This window comes from Gymnogyps californianus, chromosome 2, assembly GCF_018139145.2.
Source record: "Gymnogyps californianus isolate 813 chromosome 2, ASM1813914v2, whole genome shotgun sequence".
Taxonomy (NCBI): domain Eukaryota; kingdom Metazoa; phylum Chordata; class Aves; order Accipitriformes; family Cathartidae; genus Gymnogyps; species Gymnogyps californianus.
This window is the reverse complement of record NC_059472.1, coordinates 52,362,602-52,385,534: the sequence shown is the minus strand read 5'-3', so window position 1 is coordinate 52,385,534 and position 22,933 is coordinate 52,362,602. Positions and strand designations below refer to the sequence as shown.

The 22,933-nt window shown below is 40.1% G+C and overlaps 1 protein-coding gene across 2 annotated transcripts; it reads right to left on the bottom strand.

Annotated features, from left to right (window-relative positions):
* Positions 1–426: 426 nt before the first annotated feature.
* On the bottom strand, positions 427–22,241 carry USP14 (ubiquitin specific peptidase 14). Of its 2 annotated transcripts, XM_050891844.1 has the most exons (16): positions 22,051–22,241; positions 19,313–19,458; positions 18,646–18,678; positions 16,624–16,728; positions 14,817–14,920; positions 12,639–12,697; positions 10,610–10,740; positions 10,226–10,306; positions 9,365–9,444; positions 7,737–7,851; positions 5,863–5,928; positions 4,856–4,948; positions 3,763–3,891; positions 2,618–2,678; positions 1,379–1,486; positions 427–1,253 (listed from the first exon to the last, which is right to left on the bottom strand). In XM_050891844.1, the coding sequence occupies exons 1-16, from the start codon at positions 22,064–22,066 to the stop codon at positions 1,102–1,104; spliced, it is 1,479 nt and encodes a 492-aa protein (XP_050747801.1). In that variant the 5' UTR covers positions 22,067–22,241; the 3' UTR covers positions 427–1,101. The 2 variants fall into 2 exon arrangements, with proteins under 2 accessions (XP_050747801.1, XP_050747802.1); XM_050891845.1 differs by lacking the exon at positions 16,624–16,728.
* Between the last annotated feature and the right edge of the window lie 692 nt (positions 22,242–22,933).

Below are 22,933 nucleotides of genomic sequence, written 5' to 3'. Positions count from 1 at the left end.
TTGTAAGGCAGAAAAACTACCTGGGAAGGTCACAGCTGAAGCCAGTGGCCCCAGGGGAGGGTAAAAGAGGGGTCCGTTCTGAGCAAGCGAGGCACAGTTAAACTCACCACACGGTCACTGTTACCGAAGGCACAACGGAAGGTATTTCATATGAATATGGACTAGCTCTCCCAGAAGGGACTGGGACACATTAAAAATCAGATCCTCTACACAGAGGGCTGAGTGCTGTTGATGGCCTACTGCTTTCTTTTCTGGCTGTAGCCAACAACGAAATACTTTTTTACTGCGGCCTCTCACTAGCATACAGCTGCTGTATTCCTGTGGGGAAGGAACAGAAGTTACTGTAAGTAAGCAAAGCCCAGTTTTGCAGCCACCATACTAGACTTATGTACTGAGTAAAGAGCAACAGGACAGGAGATAAATCCCTACAGCTTAAAAAAAAGTGGCTTTATTACATGACTGCTTCAAGACATTCATCAGTGGTGGCCCAAGAAGTGAAAACAAACACATACTAACTACGCTACCAAGACATGAACTTTTTTTTAATGGAGACACATTGTTGATCACAATTTATTTTGAAGTCATGAGATGCCAGCAACGGAACAGACTGAATCAGCAGGTCAGGCTGGACAAATACTTGATTGTAGCCACAGTTGTTGGCTATGGGCAGCAGCACTGAGTTACGCAACAAGGCAACAGTTTCTCTTCTACCTTCCTAACAAAACTGCCAGGTAAGGCAAAGGATGGACAGCTACTGAACTGTGGTATAAACCATGCAAGAGTAACAAATGTGAGAATAGGTGTGTAATAAATACTTGATGACATTAGAGAGGGAGGGGGGGGTGGGGGGGAGAGGCTCATTTAAAAAAAAAATTATCTTCTGCAAGACATTAAAGCTATTTTAAGTATTGTCACCACCACAGTGGGCAGTCCAGTCCAGTAGTGACTAATTGGTACATGGATCAGTTTTGAAACAATATCCCTCTTCACATGAAAAGGTTTGAACAAATTATTTATCCACTTGCTAAAGCTCTGGGGTTAAAGAAGTGATCAGTAATCAACATTTATTTCACACCTAGGCAGAATGACTAAAACTGAAGACTACTGTTCAGCTTCGTCTTCAATTACTTCAATTCTGCGAGGCCCGTAGAGTAGAACATAAGCTATATGCCAGTCTCCACCCCCAGATAACCTCAAAATATCTTCAGGTGTAACAATGCTGACTTTGTCATCATCAAATTTAATCCATTCATCTGCAAGAAAAACAAGAGGATTATTTGTAATTTAGGTACATAAAATCTAGGCATGCTTAACAGCCCCTTAAATGAAAGAAGCTGTGAAGGGTGGTTAACAGTGCCATAATTTTTTTTTTTTTTACCTTGTTTCCTTTTAACCCAAGACACGTAATGCCCAGAGGAACTTGATCTGCCTTGATGTGTTAGCACTGCCTGCAGGTCATAATAGCCGCAATTATTAGAACCAATATCTGAAGGAAGAGGGGAAAAAAAAAGTTACATGAGTCTTAGACGAACAGTTTTAGCATTTTTAACAGCACGCAGACCAAAGATGCGTTAGCCACACTGCAGCACTGTAGCTGTGTAAAACCCCATTTACAGCACGGTTCTAAATCATTGTGAACTAAAGCAGTGCCTTTCAGCCAGGACAGCCCCTCAGGAAACTGAGAATGTTGTCCATTTTCATGACATAAATATGTATCCTGGATGTAATGCAAATGCAGTAAGCTTAAAGCATTAAAACGATGATGTATGGCCAGTGAACCTTCTGGACAGGTTCGGCCAATTCTTCCTTCAAACACCAGCTGCTGTCGGCATTCAGGGCGAGCCATGAAACTGCAAGGACTGACGTGCTGAGCATGGGCGTACAGCGTCGCTGCCGAGAATACTCAGGTGCAGTACATCAACAGCAGTTAGTTCAATTACGCTATTTAGTTTTTCAATGGAAAAAACTGGCTAATTCCGAACATAGCAAGAAGGGTGTTACAGTCCCCAATGCATCTTAACTGCATTTCTCAGCACTCCAGAATATCCTGTTTTCACTGTGCTCTCGAGCTAGTCAACGCCCCCCACCATTTCTCATGTAGTGCATCACACACAAACCTCAGGAAGCACCGAGTGGTAACAATTTGGGTAAACAAGACCTCCAGAATAATTTCTGCACAGTGTCCTCAACAGGAGGGTGAACGCTTAGGACATTCAAGCTCCAAGCCCCCCAAAATTAGGCAACACTAGCACCACCACAGCAGTTTTAAAAGTCCAATTTAGTTTGTCCAAGTTTTCGTTTTGATTTTGGCTTTCTACCATCCACTGACAAGGAAGCGTACAAAACAACTGCACACCACATGCAAATGTCTTCTGATGCACGTGTCTTCTATGTATCATCAACTTGTCAGATGGATGACAATTATGTCTTGGACTATCTCAACAGCATTTTGACTTGCCTAATCTTTCCATTCCTTAAATTTCTGTCATTTTCTGAAGATTAATTTTCAGAGGCATTAGAAATAACCAGGGTTCTCAAAATATTCCTACCATCAGGTCTACTTAAACATGAGTAAATAGAAAGTTACTTTAAAATAGATTTACTCCCCTGTACTCACCATCAGGAAAAGAAAATGGTTCGTATTTAACTTCTTTCTGTGCACCATCACTTTTACTAGACTAAAGAACAGAATATGCTGAATTAATGTGGAATGGTTTTGAGAAAGCTTTAGCACAATCATATCAAATACCAACTCTCCACTCGAGATGTTTCTAAGCCTAAAATTTTTTTTTCAACTTCAAACAAGTTCCATTACCATATTTCTAGCTGGACATCCAAAAGCCTAATCTAAACAAGACCATTTTTAAAGCAAATATATAACCATTTTAGCACATATTGCCTAGACTGTTTACCCACCAGATTTACAGGTTTGGAGCACAAAAACAATTCTGCAATGGAAGGTTTTATTCCTTGTTAGGGACTTGCTAGCAGCAGAAGTGGCAACAAGAAAATACCAGAGACAGACTCTAAGTGCCAATACATTCTGTTTCAAAACCTTTCCTTGCTCCTAACTGTGTAAAAAGAGATGCAAGCCTTATTCAAATGTTTAAATGAAACTGCCAGGAGTTAGGCCAGAAAAAGAGTAGCAAGCTTTAAAAAAATTGGCTAAAACACTACGGTTTTAGCTCATTTACTTTTTTCTTCATTAAAGAAAGGCAAGTCAGTTTTAGAATATGCAGACAGGGTAGGAGATGAAACCATTTACCAAGTTTTTAGAGTACGGTCTTTTAGCTCACCAGTACGTATACTCTAAATTTTATCAGTCAGACATGTAGTACTCCCTTGTACAACTCTTTCCAGTTGGTGAGCAGGAAATAGCTACCTATACTCCACTGAACAAGTGACCTGCCAGCAAGCAATAACGTTTGAAGAGAATAATCTTGTGTAATTCACAGAAAACCTTTAGGCATAACACTGGTAAGCAGAAGCACTACATTTTAATACATTTTGAAATAAAAATATAAGCAACATGTTTGTCTACAGCATTTAACATTTCTCATCAAGCAGTCATACCAAAGCAGATATTGTATTTTCGTGAAAATACACAAGAAAATCTAAAGCTCAATACCAAGGAGTTTAAATGTTAAATAAGAAAACAATAGATTTAAGGAAGTCAAGTTTTCTCTAGTCCTTATTGGTACCTCAATTTCAGATGTATGACTTATTTAATCAAAACGTCCATGAAATCACTAGAAGACTTACATTCTTTGGCTGTTGATTTACTTTTTTGTCTTCTAGATCTTTGAATTTTGATCGATAAGAAACCATTTTTTCCTGAAGGTCTGGCGTACACAGCTCATACACATCCAACATAAGAGGAAATTTAACATCCTAGGAAGTAAAAAGCATGAAGATTAGTAGCATAATTTCGTACTCCACATTAAAGCGTTCTCCCATGGGAAGACAACACGAAGTCCAATTAAATGCAACTCTCATCACATTTATGACAACTTGATCTACTGAAAAGTTGCTGACAGTACTTACCTAAAGGGCTACAATACTTTCACAGAAGAACGTCTGATTCAGTATAAACAAACCATCATGAATTACTACATTCAGTATAAATATTTAGATTCTTTATTATCAGCTGTCATACTTTTATACTACAGAGATACCTATGCAGGCCTAAGGAAAAAAAATGCATGTAGAATGACTGTACACTTGCAAAAATGTCACTTTGTGTTATCCAAACAATCTTCTAAAATAGTTAATATGTGCCTTCAATCTTTATTCCCTTGCTTGTCTTGTAAGGAACAGGTATCATCTACCGTGATGCTCCCTGGGCAGCCAAGGAGGTCTATCAGCCAAGGCCAACAGAAAGCAAAACTGGAACATTTAGCTGTTTGCAGCTGGTTCTTGCATTTGTCAATCAGAAAGCCAGACAATTAAAATAACTAATACAGGAAGTGTTTGCTAGCATAAACATTTCTCATCAACTTTAGAACACTGTCCAGTGACTGAAAACATGGTCCTCTCCTTAATTAAACATCCTCCTCTGAACCACTGGTGAAAAGAGACCAAAAACCATCCTAACAGTATTGGAGCAAATTCAATTCTGTCCCTTACCTCCTCCCCCAGTCTATTTTGGCAGTATAGTTTGCCACACACCATCACAACCGGGAACCAAGCTACTTTGTAGTTAAGCAAAGAAATGGCACTGTTAATATTTTAAAATGCAATTTAAAAGCAAACAATTTAGTAAATAGCCTTCAAGTATTAGTCGTCTACCTATAATAAAAACTCATTGAAAAGCATAAAGAGGAATTAAACTTCAATATGCAGAAAACTTACTCACCTTAAGAACTTTGGCATTCACAGATTCTTTCTCTTTGTAAAAAAATCTAACCATCTGAATAGTCAGGTACGCTGGCAAGCGACTAATTTTAGACTAAAAAAAAATTTAGAAAAAGCTATTACTTTAGATATTCACAGAACTTTTATACCTTAACCACTGCTCATCCTAAATTACAGGCTATTCTGGGAACATATTTGTACACAAACACATAGGAATATAACAAGGCCTCTTATTTTGAACCTCTGTATAGCAGTGTACTCAAAGAAATAATTTTCAACTAGTCTTAAATTTCTTGGTAGTTGTCGTGGTTTAACCCCAGACAGCAACTAAGCACCACACAGCCGCTTCTCCCTGCCCTCTCCCAGTGGGACGGGGAGGAAGGAAAGAAAAAACGTAAAACTCGTGGGTTGAGATAAGAACAGTTTAATAACTACAGTAAAATAAAATATACTACTAACTAAGAATGATATAATAATAATAGTAATGAAAAGGAATATAACAAAAAAAAGAGAAATACAAACCAAGAAACGACAAGTGATGCACAATGCAGTTGCTCACTACCCGCTGACCAATGCCCAAGCAGCGATCCCTGGCCAACTGCCCCCCCATTTATATATTGGGCATGATGTTCTATGGTATGGAATAGCCCTTTGGCTAGTTCGGGTCAGCTGTCCTGGCTCTGCTCCCTCCCAGCTTCTTGCACGCCTGCTTGCTGGCAGAGCATGGGAAACCGAAAAGTCCTTAACTTAGGATAAGCGCTACTTAGCAACAACTAAAACATCAGCGTGTTATCAACATTATTCTCACACTAAATCCAAAACACAGCACTGTACCAGCTACTAAGAGGAAAATTAACTCTATCATAGCCAAAACCAGGACAGTAGTGGATATTCAGATGCTGCATAAACATAAATAACATGCTGTTGCAGCAGTCACTTTGTGTTCTGGGACAGAAAATTGACAACAGTTCAAAGAATCATAAAGAGAGCAACAAAAGTACCACTCACAGATTTGATATAGAGTGCATTTCTCTGCAGTGTTGGAGAGAGTTTGGTGATTTCCTCTTGAAGACGCTGTTTAAAAAAAAAAAAAAAAAAAAAAAAAAGAGGTAGTAACATATACGTTCATCATGAAACACAGCTTAAAGAAAAGCACAGCACGGATAAACAAACCATAAACTAAATCTTGTTCTGCCAATCTCTTCTGTTGCTATCAGCCATTACGACACAAAGAATTTTGAGATTCCTGGGCAGAAAGACCATGCCCATTCATTTGTTCAGCTACAGGCTCATTCCTGAGCCCTGACAACACTAAGTTTCTCTCTGCAGAAAACTTTATTCTACAGAAGTAGAACTTGCAACTGGATTTGGTTACGAATGTGTCATGTCATGTGTCGTGGTTTAGCCCCAGCCGGCAGCTAAGCACCACGCAGCCACTCGCTCACTGCCCCCCACCCCTGGGATGGGGAGAGAATCAGGAAAAAAAAACCTCGTGAGCTGAGTAAAGACAGTTTAATAGGACAGAAAGGAATGAAAAACAATGATAATGATAATAATAATAATATGACAATAGCAATACTAAAAGAATTAAACTATACAAAGCAAGTGGTGCACAATGCAATTGCTCACCACTCGTTGACCGATGCCCAGTTAGTTCCCGAGCCGCGATCCCCCCTCCCAGTTAACTCCCCAGTTTATATACTGGGCATGATGTCATATGGTATGGAATAGCTCTTTGGCCAGTTTGGGTCAGCTGTCCTGGCTGTGTCCCCTCCCAGCTTCTTGTGCCCTCCAGCCTTCTTGCTGGCTGGGCACAAGAAGCTGAAAAAGCCTTGACTTAGTATAAACACTACTTAGCAACAACTAAAAACATCAGTGTGTTATCAACATTCTTTTTCCTACTAAATCCAAAACACAGCACTATACCAGCTACTAGGAAGAAAATTAACTCTGTCCTAGCCGAAACCAGGACATCATGCTTGGAACACAACTAAAGAAAATCTTAAGTTTCTTGTGACAGGAATATTTGCACGTTTCTCAAATCTCAGTCTAAAGCAAACAGAGCTGCATATAAGGAGACAGGTGGTGATATTCTGCTTCCAGGGACCTTTCTGCATTCAAGGAAAGACTGGCCTGGTTGTTAGTGTTGTGGCTCTCTTGCTACAGGCAATCCAGCATAAGAATTCTAGAAGACCTTTTTTGGCCTGAAAGTGAGGTTTCTTTTTTCATAATCTTTTTAATTTGTGAGCATTAACTATTTTCTCTTAATTTTCCTTCTAAATTCTGTCAAAAAAGAAAAAGCAGATACAAAGATTATCTGAGAACCATGCAACTTGGTCCAGTCCTGTACAAACCAGATCACTGCTTCCATCCCTGCTCTTATACAAATAGTCTGCAAGAGCAGTTACTACAAAGGTTTTGTAGTAGCTCCTCTCCTTGCTCCTTCAGATTCTCCAAAAAACCCTGAAAACTTAGAAATACACATAAAAAAAGCACAGACTACTTTAAGAAGTTCTACTTAAATAAACAGTTTAAAGATGATGTTGTGTTATGGAAAATACCCTCTTCAAAAAATCTGCAAAATTAAATTTAATTGTTCCATCATCTGTTTTTTTTCTTAGCAACCAAAATGCCACCCCATTTTAAAATTGGCTTGCACTTGGTTACCTGCATGGGCAAGACAACGTCAGGGTCAAGAAAATGCTCTATTGAAGTCTGCTTTACATTAACACGCAATTCATTTTCACTGCTATCTTTCCATTGAACACCAACAAAAATCTTGGAAGTTTGTAAACCTTGGACAGCAGATGTCAATTCCAAGTCATAGATTAAAAACACAGATCATTTAGAATTTCCATTAAATAGAAGTTGTAATGGCTTACCAATTTTAGTCCTGTAAACAGATATTTCACTTCTTGATTGATAAAGCAGCTAAGCTGAAGCAGATTCTCCTTTCCTTTAGTTACTTCCTCTTCTTCAGCTTCTGTACATTTCATGCTTCACAAAATTAAGGAAAACCATCATGCACCAAGAGCTGAACTGCTCTAGTGAAAACAACATGCTGAACAGCACGGTAATTTAACATAATCCTGTGCTTGTGCATCAACAGTATTTTTACTTCTTGTAGCATAAAAAAGATTTGAAACAGCCCTTCCTTCTAACCAATATGTTCCTTCATGTCTAATGACAAGTGGTAGCTGAGGCAGACAGCATACCAAAAAAAGTAAAATCACCATTTAAGCTTGTGAGGCCTGCTTTTTTCTTTCTTCTCCCCTCTACCACCCAACCTCCAGGACACAGATCATACTAACTGGCTGCCAATACCAAGTTATGAAGCCCTCCTGCAACATTATGCTCCATTGTTGTTTACAATAAAGTTCTTCTATTCCTGCTGCTGGCCAGACTTCCCATTTCTTTCAACATGCACAGCCTCCTTTCCCTGCCTTGTATCTGTCCTCTTCGCTGAAGTCCAGTTCTTCATTATTTTCTACACATTCTTCTAATCATTCCGTCCAACCTCTTCTTTTTCATACTTCTACCCCAATCCTTTTCTCTCATACACTTCCTTCTAACTAGGTATTTTTCTGACTGCTCTGAATGCATCTATTCTACAAATGCTGCCATAATCACACTCTGAAGGCTTGCAACATGACTTTTCTACCAAGTCTCTTCCTCCTGCCATTGACCGATGCATCATTCCTCTTCACTACTCATTCTGCTCCTCCCAGCTATTTCAGGGATAACAAACATCACAATACAGGGAGAGAGATGCGTGACTCTTACCTTAAAAAAGGCCTTTACTCTTCATTACTACCAAGCTATGAGATACAGTACCTCGTCTAGGGGGATATTTCCTTATTTCAGACGAGCAAAAAACACAGTATAATTCTTTCTAAAAGTGGTGGTCAGTTTCATGATGGCCAGGATTTTGGGATGGAGAAGTGGCAAAAGATTAATACTTGGCAGGAGATGTGTGCCCCATGTGGTCATATACTTTTTGTTCTTGCTTTAAAAAAGCTACCAGAAAATTGTCAGCTGCACTAGTTTCTTACTTATCTAATAGTGTGCATCTAATTTATTTCTTAAGAAATCAATCAAGCTATCTTTTGTGCACGTTTAGTACGCCAAGTATATCAGCAACACTCCCTTACAAGCCAAAAAAAGGTTATTTAGGACGATAATTACTTTTATTTGGATAAAACAAGTCAGCATCCTTAAAGTAGATAACTGGCAATCTTCTCTGGGGAGGAAATCTGGTATTTAAATTCAGTGGGTTTTTTCTGTAAATTTCCATTATCATTCTTCCTCCCCACATCATCCTCTCTCTCAAAGTATATCCAATCTTAACTTTAACTTCTATGTACCCCTGCAACACATCATTCCCTCTCTTCCCCAACACACACTTTTATTTTCTATACTATTCTGAACAATGCTTTTCATCCTCCCTGCACTCAACTGCTAAAGTGTGAAATTATTATCATTCTTTGTCTTGCCTTCGTCTTTAGGATACGCTGTTTCAAATTCAATGCTGAAGAACTGATCAATTAAACTCTTCTTTTTAGAAGATGCTGCTGCAGCTCCAGAGTCTGTCTGTAAAACAAATTCTCTTATGATGTAATTTTAAATAGCATGTAAAGATAGCCTTCTTTACAGACAAAATAACCCCATTTGTTTAAATTCTTTAAAGCCTATTCCTTCACCTTTCTATAGGTGCATTTTCTCCTAGTCAGTCAATCTCCTTATGCAGTATAAAAGTTTCAAAACAAATGCATTTATAGCATGCTGTTAAAGCCACCTCAAAGCACACTAGCAAGCAAGACTTCAATCAAAAAGTCACCTCCCTGCCCCCCAACTTAAATCTGTCTTAAATTTTAGAGTAGTCTATCAGATTTTTGCCACTGCCAAGACTCTCCAGAAAACAGTTTACAGAGAAAGAAGAGAGTCGGTCTGGTAAAGTCTTGGGAAAAACTTTAAGTAATTTCTTAACAGGCTGATTAAGCTAGTTGTCTGTTTGAAATAGCATTCTCATAGCTAAGAATGCTGGAGCGCACTTTTTTCAGGAAAAAAGTTATGTGCTAAATTCACAGGTTATCAGGGCCAGCTGCTGCACACTCACAGTCACCACCACCCTGGTCCAACACATGCCTTACAAAGCCCAAAGGGAGAGCATGCCTATAGTACACTCCATAGCATAGCTGACATGACATAGGTAGCGTTATGCTGATCAGATGCATCAGAAAGCAATTTCACTTACTGGACTATAGACACATGTTAAAGAACTCACAAAACAGATAATCCTTCGCAAAAAATACGTGAACCACAAGTACAGTATTATAAATCCTAACTCTGGTTAGAGTAAGACTACAATTACCTCCATAACTGTATCACTTTCTATGCCTTCCAGCTTCTGCTGTAGTACCCTCATCATCTGCACCCAGCACTCATTGGCATCCTAGGAAGGGAACAGAACATTAAATTTGACTAGTAGCGTTATGATTTAGTAATATTAAACCCATCAATCTTTACACTATAAAACCAAATGTAAGGATTCCTTAACTATGAATTTCTCCCTATTCCACCATACGTTTTCAGAGCTAGCACTTGATATTACATTCAACTTTTCTACACGATACAAAAGCAAACACTTTACTGGGATAAATTATTTTCACAGGAGAAGAAAAGTTTTTAAAATATTCTTCTCAACTTCCAATATCCTATAGAATTTTCAAACAATAAGCTAATAATCGGTCTTTACCTGTTGAAGATACTGGCCTTGATCGCCTTTCTCTGCAAACTGTGGGAAGGCCATATGTAAAAACTGCAGGAGAATGATAGGTGGGATACTGGAGGAAGTTTTATCCATGGAATCAAACAAGTCTCTAAGAGCTTGAAGAAAAAGTAAGTGAATGCTTTGAGAAGTGGAAAAACAATTCAAACATGGCAGGAAATTTAAAAAGAATAGCAAAACAGCAGCAACATTTAAAGACTGATCATTTAACAGTGTCCAATTTGATCTTTCCAAAGCAGGACCAAATTTTCCAGGTGGCATAACAGGTGCACCTGAGATCTCACTTGTGAACATGACTTTGCAAGCGTAAAGATGACAATTCTGAGAGTTTGGCACATAGTGCCTTGTCTTTCCTGGCTGCTAAGAGAAAAAAAAAACATTTTTGAGCAGTTAAGATTTCATTTGAAACACATCTGAGGAACAATGTTTTCACAAGAGGACTACACCTAGAGAAACCAGAAGGCATTCACAATCTATCCTCTAGAGCAGCTTAAGTTTCACCAGCTACTGGGAAAAAACTTTCATTTTTCCCAACTGAAATATCTAGAAAATATTCATGCTTAATTTAAGACCCAGGAAAACAAGTATGTGTATGCATACGTGCAGACAGTTCATAACTACGTGCAATTCAATGAATGCTACTGATTGCATGACAATACACATGGCTTTCTTTTTTGCTCCAGGCACACTACTATGTATGTCTTATCTACCCAGGTTACAGCATTTTAAATCCACAAATCGCTTCAGAGACACCTGTTAATCCTCACAACAACCCTGTGAGGTAGGCAACGGTCTGCATGGTCACTAATTTACAAGTGGAGAGACTAATGAATTATACTCTTGAATAAGTGAATATAGGCAAGATTACAAGGAGCCAAAGTCAGTTGCTTCCTCTCTAAGAAATATCTTCACTGACCTTGATAAGAGGGACAACTGATATGACACAGCAATTTAAAAAAATGCCATAAGTGTCATGCAGGAGTTCCTGACCAGCTCAGCACCAAAGAATTACCTACGAATTACTTAAACTATTAAGATTCCTAAAAAGCAGAGCTGTCACCTTAAAAAGAAAACAAGGGACATGAAGGCAGCTAAAAGGGGAGGGGCAGGCATGGTTGTATAGAGTAACCATTGAACTTACCACCCCAAAATTCGATCAGCAGGCATACCCACAAACTGGACCTTTCCTTCCTTATATTGTTTTGTTTTTCCTTAAATGGACTGGTAGAAATCCCAGTGTCCTGGCCCAGCATCTTAGTGGGGCAATGAAATAGAGTAAAAAAAGAAAAAGTGGACAAGTAGTACCCTTGTTCAAGTGTAAGGGGTCTAACTAGAATTCTAGTTAGAACTTGGAGATACGGGGCCATCGTGAGCTCCCACATTGTGAGCACCCAGATCACCACGACAAAGAGTAACTTTCCTTCTGAAGACACTACTTTCTACTTCAGTTATGAAATTTGGATCTTTAAGGTAAAGGCTAAGACCACTGATAAAGCATCAGCTACCACCTTAACAATAATGCTTAGCCAATAAATCACATTAAAAAATACCAATGAAATACATATGCTAGGAGTACGGCGTTAGCCTACCATTAAGTGAAACAAAGAACTGTACACTAAAATATTTCTACACAAAATGATCAAATCAACAGATGGGTGGAATCTGCTTTAGGAAGTTCCAATTACTTTATGCCTACATGCAAAACAGTTAAGAGGTAAGAATGATTTCTATCTAAGCCTAGATCACACTTGAATATGTTTTTCCTAGCATGCAGCTAGGTAATATGCAGAGATGTATGCTTTGCAGCCACAGTCAAAATAACCTTTAAAGATATTAACGACAGAGCAAAACGAATCCTCCAGTGCTAGCAGATCTGAAATTCCTAAGGCATATGCGCTAAAGAAAAATACGCAGAGCTCTAATTGCAATTTTCATCTGCAGTTAGCAGGAAATCACACACTAGCCTAAAACCCTGTGTTCTACTCTAAACACCAACCTGCAGTAATGTACTGAGCAGAGGCCATTTCTCCTGAAGCTCTTAAGGCACCACCATACCTAAAAGAGAAGAAAAATAATTTGTATGCAATTGAACACAATCAAGAAGAGCAGTCAGGTTTTTAAATCATAAAGCAGGCAGCAGCTAGATTTATTTAAATGTATCAAAAGAAATCAATCACCAAAACAGAAATAACTGAAGATAAGATTTACTCACACTCACCTCAAGGTCTCAGCTATTTTGCAAGCACTGCATGGAAGCAAAGGAAAACTGGCATCCTTGAGACAATAAATAAAAGCAGACTGAGAAGTCTGGATACATCACTGCTGCTTCCCTAATCCATTTGCCTCAAAGACTCAATCTATTTTTAAAGAAACTGAGAAGAAGTCTGAATAGAAGCTACCCCATTTCTGAAGTGTTTGCCACAGCTTCTTCAGATACACAGAAAAAAACACCTTCAAGGATAGATGGCAGATAAAATGCGGAGATGGAGGGCAGGCTTGCTTCCTCCCTTCACAGCAGAAGCAAACCAGTGAGAGAGGTGAGACATTTTTCTTGGGGAGATATTTCCTACACTGAGTCCACCTGTATTACTTGAACTCACCACTCTTCTTTGAATGATTTCTTAATTTACCACCTGCATGAGGAACAGATGGCCTCCTCAAAGCATATAAGCCTTCAAGCAAAAGGAGGGTATCATGCATTCTTTAATCTCAGACTGAACTTTAAAAATTCTGTCCATTGCTAGATGATGAGCAGGAAATTTTCCCCGACGTGCTACAAAATAGGGAGTACCCTTGCAGAGATCAACAGAGCAGATGGTGAGAAATGAAGCCGTAACAGTAAGCTTTCCCATGGGAGTCCTTTCACCTCTCTCCCACTGCCATATACCCTTCCATGCTGTCATGAAGCAGGGAAGACCAAATAAAGGCTAAGTCTCCAGGGGAAAACAGAGCGGCTGCCTGTGAATCTAACTTCCCACAGACAATAAGGCCACATCTTGTATTGCAGTCTGCCAGTTTTATAGGGTACATTTTGACATTTCGTATGTTAAATTTGTCAAATACTCTGATTCAGTGCAGTAACTCAGAGTCCTTTACATGGAAACAAACAGACTTTCCTAAAATGACAACACTGAAAAACAAGAAAAAGCTTTAAAACAGGAGTTTCTGTACTTCACAAGTAGTTCTCAGTGCTAAATAATTAAGGTTCACCTGCTAAGAGAATGAAGAAAAATTTTTAAGTACTTAAATAACTAGTGTTTACAGTAATCTAGAATATCCAGTTGGGTACCAAGGTATCAAGAAAGCAGTGTATTTTACAGGAATTAAGTTAACCCTAAGATGGCAATGCTCTACCTAATCCTCACATTTTTTAAATACTGATGATTTTTTCATTATAATCCATCTGGAGGACAAATTCAGGCTCACATTGCTATGTACTCTTTTTCTCCTCCGATATTGTTAATTTTCAAGTTTCTCGTAGATTCTCACCAAAAAAATTGGCCGTTTTCACATTTCAGTCCAGAATAACAAAAAAAAAAAAAAAAAAAAAAAAATCAGAAAAGTTATTTTACAATCAGAACGAATGAAACAAATTCCATAAGGGCACGACTTCTGTTCCCTACACATCCACACGACAGTAACTCCAGCTTATTCCAGTTTGCCACCACAGTAACACCCATGGTCCTATCTCAGAGCTTCCTGCTGTACCTCCAAGTACCAAACGTTGCTAACATCAGAATTTCATAGCTGAAAACATATTGTGCAATAAAGCCATTGGAAACAAAATATTCCTCAAAGGAACAGGACTCCCATACCATTCTTTCATACAGAACAAGACCATACAAACACCAGAAAACAGGGTTAGGAGTTCAGTAGCTTGTTTAAACATCTTAAACAAGTCTTGATAGGAACTATTTTTTAGCTAGGCAAAACACATTCTCTCCACTAAAAGCCAGTTCCAACAAACACATAGTCTTAAGTTCTTTAAAAAGTACAGACTAACACAGCCATAGGATAAACTTTAATCGATCATTATGTTAATCTTGAATAGATTTAAAGAATAACAGATTGTTATGATAATCCATACCAGTATTAAGACAACTGTTCCACAAAACATCTATTTCCTAAGCTAAAGAAAACATTTTAGTCATGGTATTTTTGTACTAAATCCTACCTTTTAAGGGCCTCTTTCACTTCTGGCACTGAGCGGATACACTGAACCGTAGCATTCATGTAGCAAGTGTTGCCAAGGTTTGTCAATCCACATGGTAATTCCATCTACCAAAAAATTTACAAGGGTGCTTGAAGGTCTGAGAGACATGCAACCATTTTTGTATAAAGGCTATAATTTGACATCAACTTCTAAGAAAAGGAATGATCAGAGATGTGTAAAACCTGGAATATTCCATCAAACTTTGTGAAGTTTTCCAGATCTATTTTCTGATTCTATTAATCATTTCACCATTTGGTGCTTTTAGAGGACATTCAGGAATGCTTTGGGTTTTTTTCTGTGCATGTTTAGTTTAATGAACATATTCTTCAAGCAGGCAGTCATTCAGAAAGTTCAATTATAATCTCATTCAAGTTTCGACCTTAAAATTCTATTTCCATGAAATTTCCACATGAATACATTTGTACAAATCACTGATGTTTTAATTAAAATCAGTTTTCAGTAAAACTCTGAATGTGATGAAGTTCATAGTTAGAAACAAAAGCATTGAACTCCTCTCCAGAAGTCTGCAACAGATCATTAATTTGATCCTTTCAGACAACTTGTGAATTTCTAAAGTTTTGACAAATGAGAAGGCCAACTAATAATTAAACTAACCGGTTTCAGAAACAACTATAAATCACAATATAATAGCATTTTTCTTTTTTTTTTTTTTTTTTTTAATCCTGCATATTTGAGTAGTTGTCAGGGAAGAGCGCACAGTTTAATGAAACTGAAATAGTACTGCATACCAATACCACTTAATTATTTTAGGAAGAAAGAATTCATTTAGCTGTGTATTCCATTTTTAATGAATTCATACAGTACAGACAATTGAATTTTGATGTATAACAAAATTTGAATCAGAGAAATGCAACGTGACCAGCTTTTTCAAAATGTTATGATACTGAATCATCTCCTTGTTTGCCTCTCAGTTATCTCAAAGTCTGTGTATAGGGTTAGTCTCAAAAATACATAAATATCCTTCACCTTCTGATGCCATGGAAAGCATTAAATACCAAAGCACAAAACCGGTCCTGAAATACAGATCTGTTTTCATACAGACATGCATAAAAGTATTCCCATTCTGCATGCGCAGTTGACAACAGTCATGCAACTCAAGTATGACAAAGAGCTCCTAGTTCAAATGACTGATGAGAAAATTAAGCCTTTCACATTGTAAAAAAGGAAACAACTCAAACAGAAGTTACTTCATTAAAAAAAATACATTAATTACTCTCTTCCAGACTTTACTCCCATGAAGGAAAACATATAATCTATTCCACTAATGTCAAACTTGTTTTCATTTTTCAGAAAGAAAAAAATTTACCTAATACTACGAACAAGGACAAACAAAACCCCAAACACACCCCATCCCAAACAAACTCTAGTTTCCCTTCACAGATATGAAGAAGGCAGGAAACAATTTTGCACATCTAAGAGCCCTTATTCAGGCAAAGTTCAGGACACTAATACAGCAAGGGCAATACAACTCTGTCTTTAAAAACATCAGCAATGCTAGTCTTAGAAAATTTACTAAGCTGCCTACTCAAAGAAAAACCAGCACTAGTTACATGACTTTTAAATTAAATTCCAAACTTCTCATCACTGCTACCAGTTGGATCATCAACATGAACCTGCATTTCTTTGAGAAGCTATAAATGCTAAACAGACATTACAGTTTCAAAATCCACTTTTAAGCAACTGCAAGTATTAAAAACTTGCCATTTTTCAAAGGTTTACAAGAAACCAAAGTTTGAAATACGCTTACAGCTGAAGCCAACTGCTCCTCTGTCATGTCTTCTACAAAGACGGGTCGAGCAATTGGCTCTTCCGGAAGTGCATCTGCAGAACCCATCATTAATAAGGTCATCCCCTTGAAACACAGTAAAAATAGTAATAAATATTTAAGGGCAGTTATTTCCGCTTAAAGAAAAAATATATAACATCATTAAACTCTTGACATATTTCAGCTATTTCCACAAAAATAAACACAATCTTTCTCTTAGTTTACAGAACCAATACTGCACTGTTGTTTCTCAAGGGTATACTTTAACTTTCTCATTATCTAGAAAGTACTTATTGAGAACAATTCCACAGCATTATCTGTGGTAGACGTTTCCACTGAGCCTGGTGAGCTTGCCAGCAGCTGACAACGCAAGATTCCAATCGGGACTAAATTTAACATTCATGGAATACCCCAATGTGAAGTGTTCAGAAAAGCTCCCTTCCTGATGGACCACCAGGGACCAAGCATCTTCAACACTTCAGTGCAAATATTCCTCTTTGCCTTAAATCTTAGACAATACCTTGCAACTAAGGATAACTGAGCAGCTAAATTCCAATTGGAAAGAAGCTGCAACATTTGAGCTTCTCAATCGACAGTCTCTCAAGTTCTCAAATTCAGAATTCTCTAAACAACAAAAAAACATCTCTCATCTTTAGCCTAGAATCTGGGGAAACACTTCAGACAATGTGGGTAATAACGAAGACCACAGCTCTGAGTTCGGAATTGGTTTTTTTAACCTGAAAAGCAAGCACGAAAGGGAAGTGCCATCCTTCGGTCTGGCAAGTTCTGAGGACATTAAACTAATTGAAAAGTGAAAAATAACCAAAACGACCCTGTCAGTTTAGGCACGAGGACTAACATTCAAGGGGGGGGGGGGAAAAAGCAATCAAGCTACCATGCTTGCTGGACTACCATAAGGAAAAGGAGTTTTTCAGCATTCAACAGGAGCACATCTACACAATAAGATCTATCAAAGGGGGAGAAAATGGCTATCTGGAGCCTTGAAAAATACAGTGCTAAGGAAAAGGATGGACAACTGAATGGAAAGAAACTGCTTTGACAAGGTAAACAAATCCCTAGGACTTCTATATAACATTATTAAAATTAATAAAGGCAGCTATTAGCGTAACAGTACGCAGAAAAGAACAAGAATATTATGTACTGGGGTTTTTGCTGAATGCCTTTGCTACAATAGCTGCAGCTATAGGCTGCTAATAGATGCTTGAGAACTAATTACAAGGGTAAGAGTAATGCTACCTAATTCAATCTGCTCAGTGAAGAGCTGGAGTAAAACCTGTACCAAACAGATTTTACAAGATACCTACAGAAACGAAAATTACCAAAAAAATGACCCAAAATGACCGAAAATGACCCAAACAAAAATCTTTGGGATTCCCTGTTACAATATTATATAGGTAAGAAACACAAATACATTCACTTTTTGTTTTCTTTTTGAACTAGTCAAAGGTACAAATAACCGTTACTAATGGCTTAGTTTTTAAACAGCAGCTATTTAGTACAGGAGAATAAATTTCAGCAGGTTGGTAAAAAAGGAAATAGGCAGAGCTGTAACTTCAGCATTTGTAACGCAACGATTTTCCATGCTGGGGATGTACAAACACAACGGACCACAGAAAGTGCCCAGGTTCACAAGCTCTCTCTAAATAACATCGCTTATTATTATGGTCAGAGACAGACAACATAGAAGGACCACTGGTCTGACTCAGAACATGTCTTGTAAGAAAGAAAGAAATATATGCTCCCAAGTACTTCAGGAAGATGGTGTAATTTCCCTACTGATGCCAAAAAAGTTTTTTTACAAATCAGTGGTGAGAACTTTATAAGAATGCTTAGGTATGACAACTATAAAATGATTTTTCATCAAGGTCCGATTTTTAAGAAAGAGCTACCCATTCAAACAGCAACAGCAAGAACTTTAAATCTTTCTTTAAATGCCAAAATAAAAATCAAACTAGTAAAATTTAGTTATTCCTCAGAACTTACATTCTTTATTTTTAGGTTTCCCCAGTCATCATCCTGTATTTGAAATGACATAAAAGACAAGTCAATTATCTTGCAGCAAAAGACTAGCAAGTATTCTTTAACATTAATCATATATTTCTAAATATACAATTGTGTTTCATCCAAGATTCCACAATATTAACTATTTACACATCATCAAGCCTCGTCTGACTAAAATAAAAAGCAGCCAAGTCGTCTTTTCAGTAAGGTTCTTCATCTGTTGTTTACATCTAAGCAGTGTTGAACAACTTTTTGTAGGAAAGTTGCCTATATCACATTACACCAATAAGCCTCCAGCAAAGAAGTGCCAGAGAAACTTTTCTTAAACTAGCTAAAAAGCAAAAAGTTGCATTCAGATTCTGAACATTAAAAAGGAACAGGAAAAAAAACCACCAGAGTAGTGTTTGGTATAAAAGAGTGAAGAAGTGTTTTAAAACAGCAGTGTACCTCCCAACCATTTAGCAACAAACTTTTGCCAGTATTTTCTAGTAGCAGGCAATGAATCATACAGAATTATTTCTGAAAACTGTAGTCAGTTTAATACATACAATGAAAGATCTTCTGGAGGAACACTTGGAAATATGGTCATTGCTCATTATGTTATAATGTAATAAAGTTAGAAATAATATAAAAACCCATGGATTTCTACCTTCAGAGTTCCTCCTTTAACCATAACCTTCTGTCTAGCTGGCTGAACTCCAGTCAGTGCAAACAACTGGGCTTTGAAGACCATCGGAGGTTCATCAGTGTTAAGCTCCACGCCATCGAATTTCTCTTTTCCCCATTTCACGTTAACTGCAAACAAAATGTTTTGAAACTAGATTATTTCCTAATATACAAGAATGTAATTACCAAGATTAACCCAGTATTTTGAATTCCAGACTTCATACCATCTCAAAACATTCAGTTTTTAACTCTAAAACTTGTCAATAATCAACCTAAAGGACACCTTTTCTACAAGATGTCTCAGCCATCAGAACATACTATTTCCAACAAATCTAAAAATATCCTACAAAACAATTGTAAGCAACATATATACCGAGAAACTTTGCAAGCAATAAATGTGTATAACAGCATCAGAAATTCTTTGGGCAAATCCTCACAAAAGCAGCTCGAAAGCAACTCCCTCACTCTCTTGGCACTGTTCATTGCAAACAAATTCCTGAAGGAAGTTCAGACGTGCAATTCCAGTTCAGTTTTCCACAGCATTTCCGTTCTCCTTCAACAGCAAACAATACCATGTTCTTTAAAAGCAAAGCAACTGTTTGACAGCCATAGTAGTTTTGGGTACCAGTATCATTCACGTGGAGCTACGTGAGGAGGTTAAGTGTGCGTCAAGACAAGACCCATAAAATAGCACACCTCCTGCTTCCTTTCAATGGAAGGTTAACCTCACAGTGCCATTTACAACTACCCGTCACTGCTACCCTCCTCAGTTTTGACAGCATTCACACAAACAATGTACTTGTGTGCAAATACGGACAACAGCCTAGCACAGGTTGCAGCTCCAGAAGCCCTGACCCCAGTAAAGGTGCAGGACTGGAACTAAGAAGTGAAGTGAAATTTGGTCACGCAAAGCGTAACTCTTGATGCTGAAATGGGACCACCAGCAGAAACGTTAGGCAGAACACCACAAAGGCATGTTAACTTCACTTCGGTAACGCTAGTACTAACCAAGAGCAGACAAAAATGCCTGGAATAAACAGCGCGTTTCTAAAGAACGGTTACACATCTCTGATCACTTCCAATCACTGTCACAGGTACACAAGGCTACCTTAGCAAGCTGCAGTTTTGCTGAAAATCTGTGAAATATAGCACAAAGTAATATCCTATGTGCACAGTACGTGGCTGAAATACCATACTTTAAGAAAGCCATATCCTTCCTTCTACCCATGCTTCGGTTTTAAGTAAAATATACTACAGCAACTCCAGGTTTTTTTCAACACAAAACTCTTAAGTCAGGATTTAAAAAAACCTTCCAAGAAGGTTCAGCGCTTGTGATGGGTAATAAGGAAGAATAACCAAAACTTAGCCTAAATTAGCCTACAAAGCAACTCAAATGACCGGCTTTTCAGTATTTCTAGCAGAACGTACCTTCTGATTTGCCCAACCTTCTGATTTTTTTAAAAAACACATTTATTATTTTGCATATTTAAGACCTACCAAGCACCAGTCTTTTCCCATTTTCCGGGAAGACAACCCACTCAGTCACTGATCAAGTCAGCTGCACAGTCTTTTAAGTTTTGCATTTTTGAACAGTCATGCATCCACCACTAAGTACGCAGAAGAGTTAGCAATTATTAATCTGTAGTGTCACCGGTTTTGACAATTCAGCACTCAAGAGGAGGAACCTGAAGAGCATGAGCATCTTCTCTTCAGAGATCGCAACCGAAATGCCACCAAAAGTTTCCAAAACAAAAGAGAAAATTGTTAATTTGAAAACAATGGAAACTAAGAAAAAAGAAGGATGTATTTGCCCCACTGAACAGAAAATACAGTTATACAGATGTGTCAGAGTTCAGGAAAAGTCCCGTTATACTGACATCAGGATCCCAGTTTGCCAACCGCAATTAAAAAAGCAGAGAAGGAGGGACACAATTGTGTACTGAGGCCTTCTACAATCTGTTCCTCACGTACTAAAAAGCCCCAAGAGGCCACACCTGTGAAACATAAACAAGCCAGTAACTGGTCCTAGAAGCATCACTAGAGGTTTTGCAGTCTTCACTAGAAACTCTCCTTTATGGCAAGGAGGGTGAGGGGGATGCGACACAATTTAAGGAAATTTTAACTCCTCTGGTTTTAACTAGGAAATAACACATTTAAAAGAGCAGAGGCAGATGGACCTAAAGAAATTTGGAGGCGCGGATGCAGAATTATGGCTCACTTGACAGACAGCAGCGCTTATCTTAGTGCAAAACAAAAATAAACCAACGAAGGGCAATACCGAGGCACGATCGGACGCGATACGCGTATGACACCCGCTCGCACGACCGAGCCTTGCCGAAAGGGCCCTCCCGGCCATCGACAGAGCCCTCCCCTCGCCCCAGTCGCGCCAGGCCAACACTTCCTCCTCAGGCGGCCAGGCCGCCTCCCGGGGAGCTCCCGGTGCCGCCCGCGGCCGGGCTCGGCGGCGCGGCGGACACGTGCCGAGCGCCGGCGGCAGGACGGCGGGGCCGCCCCCGGAGCCTCCCGCTGCCCCCTCGGGAGACACCGCCCGCCTCCCCCCGCGCGGCGGCGGGAAGGGCCTGGCTGGGGGCGGCGGGGCCGCCGAAGAGGGCTGGTCGCGGAGGCAACGGCACCCGCCGCCGCAGGCGCTGCCCCCCGGCCCCACGCTGCGGACGGCCGCGGGCCGGGCCGGGCCAGGCGCGGGCGGCAGGGCCGGCTCACCTGAGAAGAGCGGCATGGCGGAGGGGGCGGGCGGCGCGCCGTGTCCTGGGAGGGCGCGGTGGCGGCGGGGAAGTGAAAGGGCGGCGGGGAGCGGCGTTGGAGGGGAGCGGCGTTAGCGGGGAGGGAGCGGGCGGGCGATGGCGGCGGTGGCGGCGGCAGAGGCTCCGGCGCGTCCCTCCCTCCCTCGGGGTCTCATTCAAACCGGCCCCTCAGGATGACGCTGCAAGCGGGGCTCGCTCTCCGGAAGCTGGGCGGGCTGCGCGCGCAGCGCCGGAAGGGCGGGGCGGCGGGCGCCGCGCGGCCGGAGGGCGGCGGGGCGGGGCGGGGCGGGGCGGGGCGGGGCGGCGCTCGCGCGGCGCGGCCGGTTATGGCTGCTCGGTGGAGCAAGGGCCGCAAGCGGCTGGCCCGGGTGCAGGGTAGGGCGCCCGGCTGGAGGAGGGAGGCAGGCAGGCAGGCAGGCAGGCAGGCAGGCAGGCAGGCAGGCGCTGCCCTTCAGACCGGAGAAGAGAAACTGCTCCGGCCGTGGGCTGTCCACGGACAACGGTAGTTTCTCGGGAGAGAGGGGCGCACGAAAAACCGTGACGGGATAACCGGGCTTCCCTCTAACCCGGGAACGTATAACCGACCTAACATTAGCAGCTGGCACGGTGCCAGGTCTGATAAAAACCTGCTGTGCGGACACCGGGCGCAGAGCCACCGCCTAAGGTGTCCGGGTGGGAGTCTGGAAAGAGCCCGGTCCGCAGAACGGGGCCTCGGTGCGGCAGGCAGGCGGTAACCACGTAGAGGGCGACGTGCTGAAGAGCTGAGGTGGGCTTGTAGACGTTCTGGCGGTTTGCCCAAAAGGTGTGGTTTTGCCCAAAAGGCCCTGCTTTTGCTATAGAAG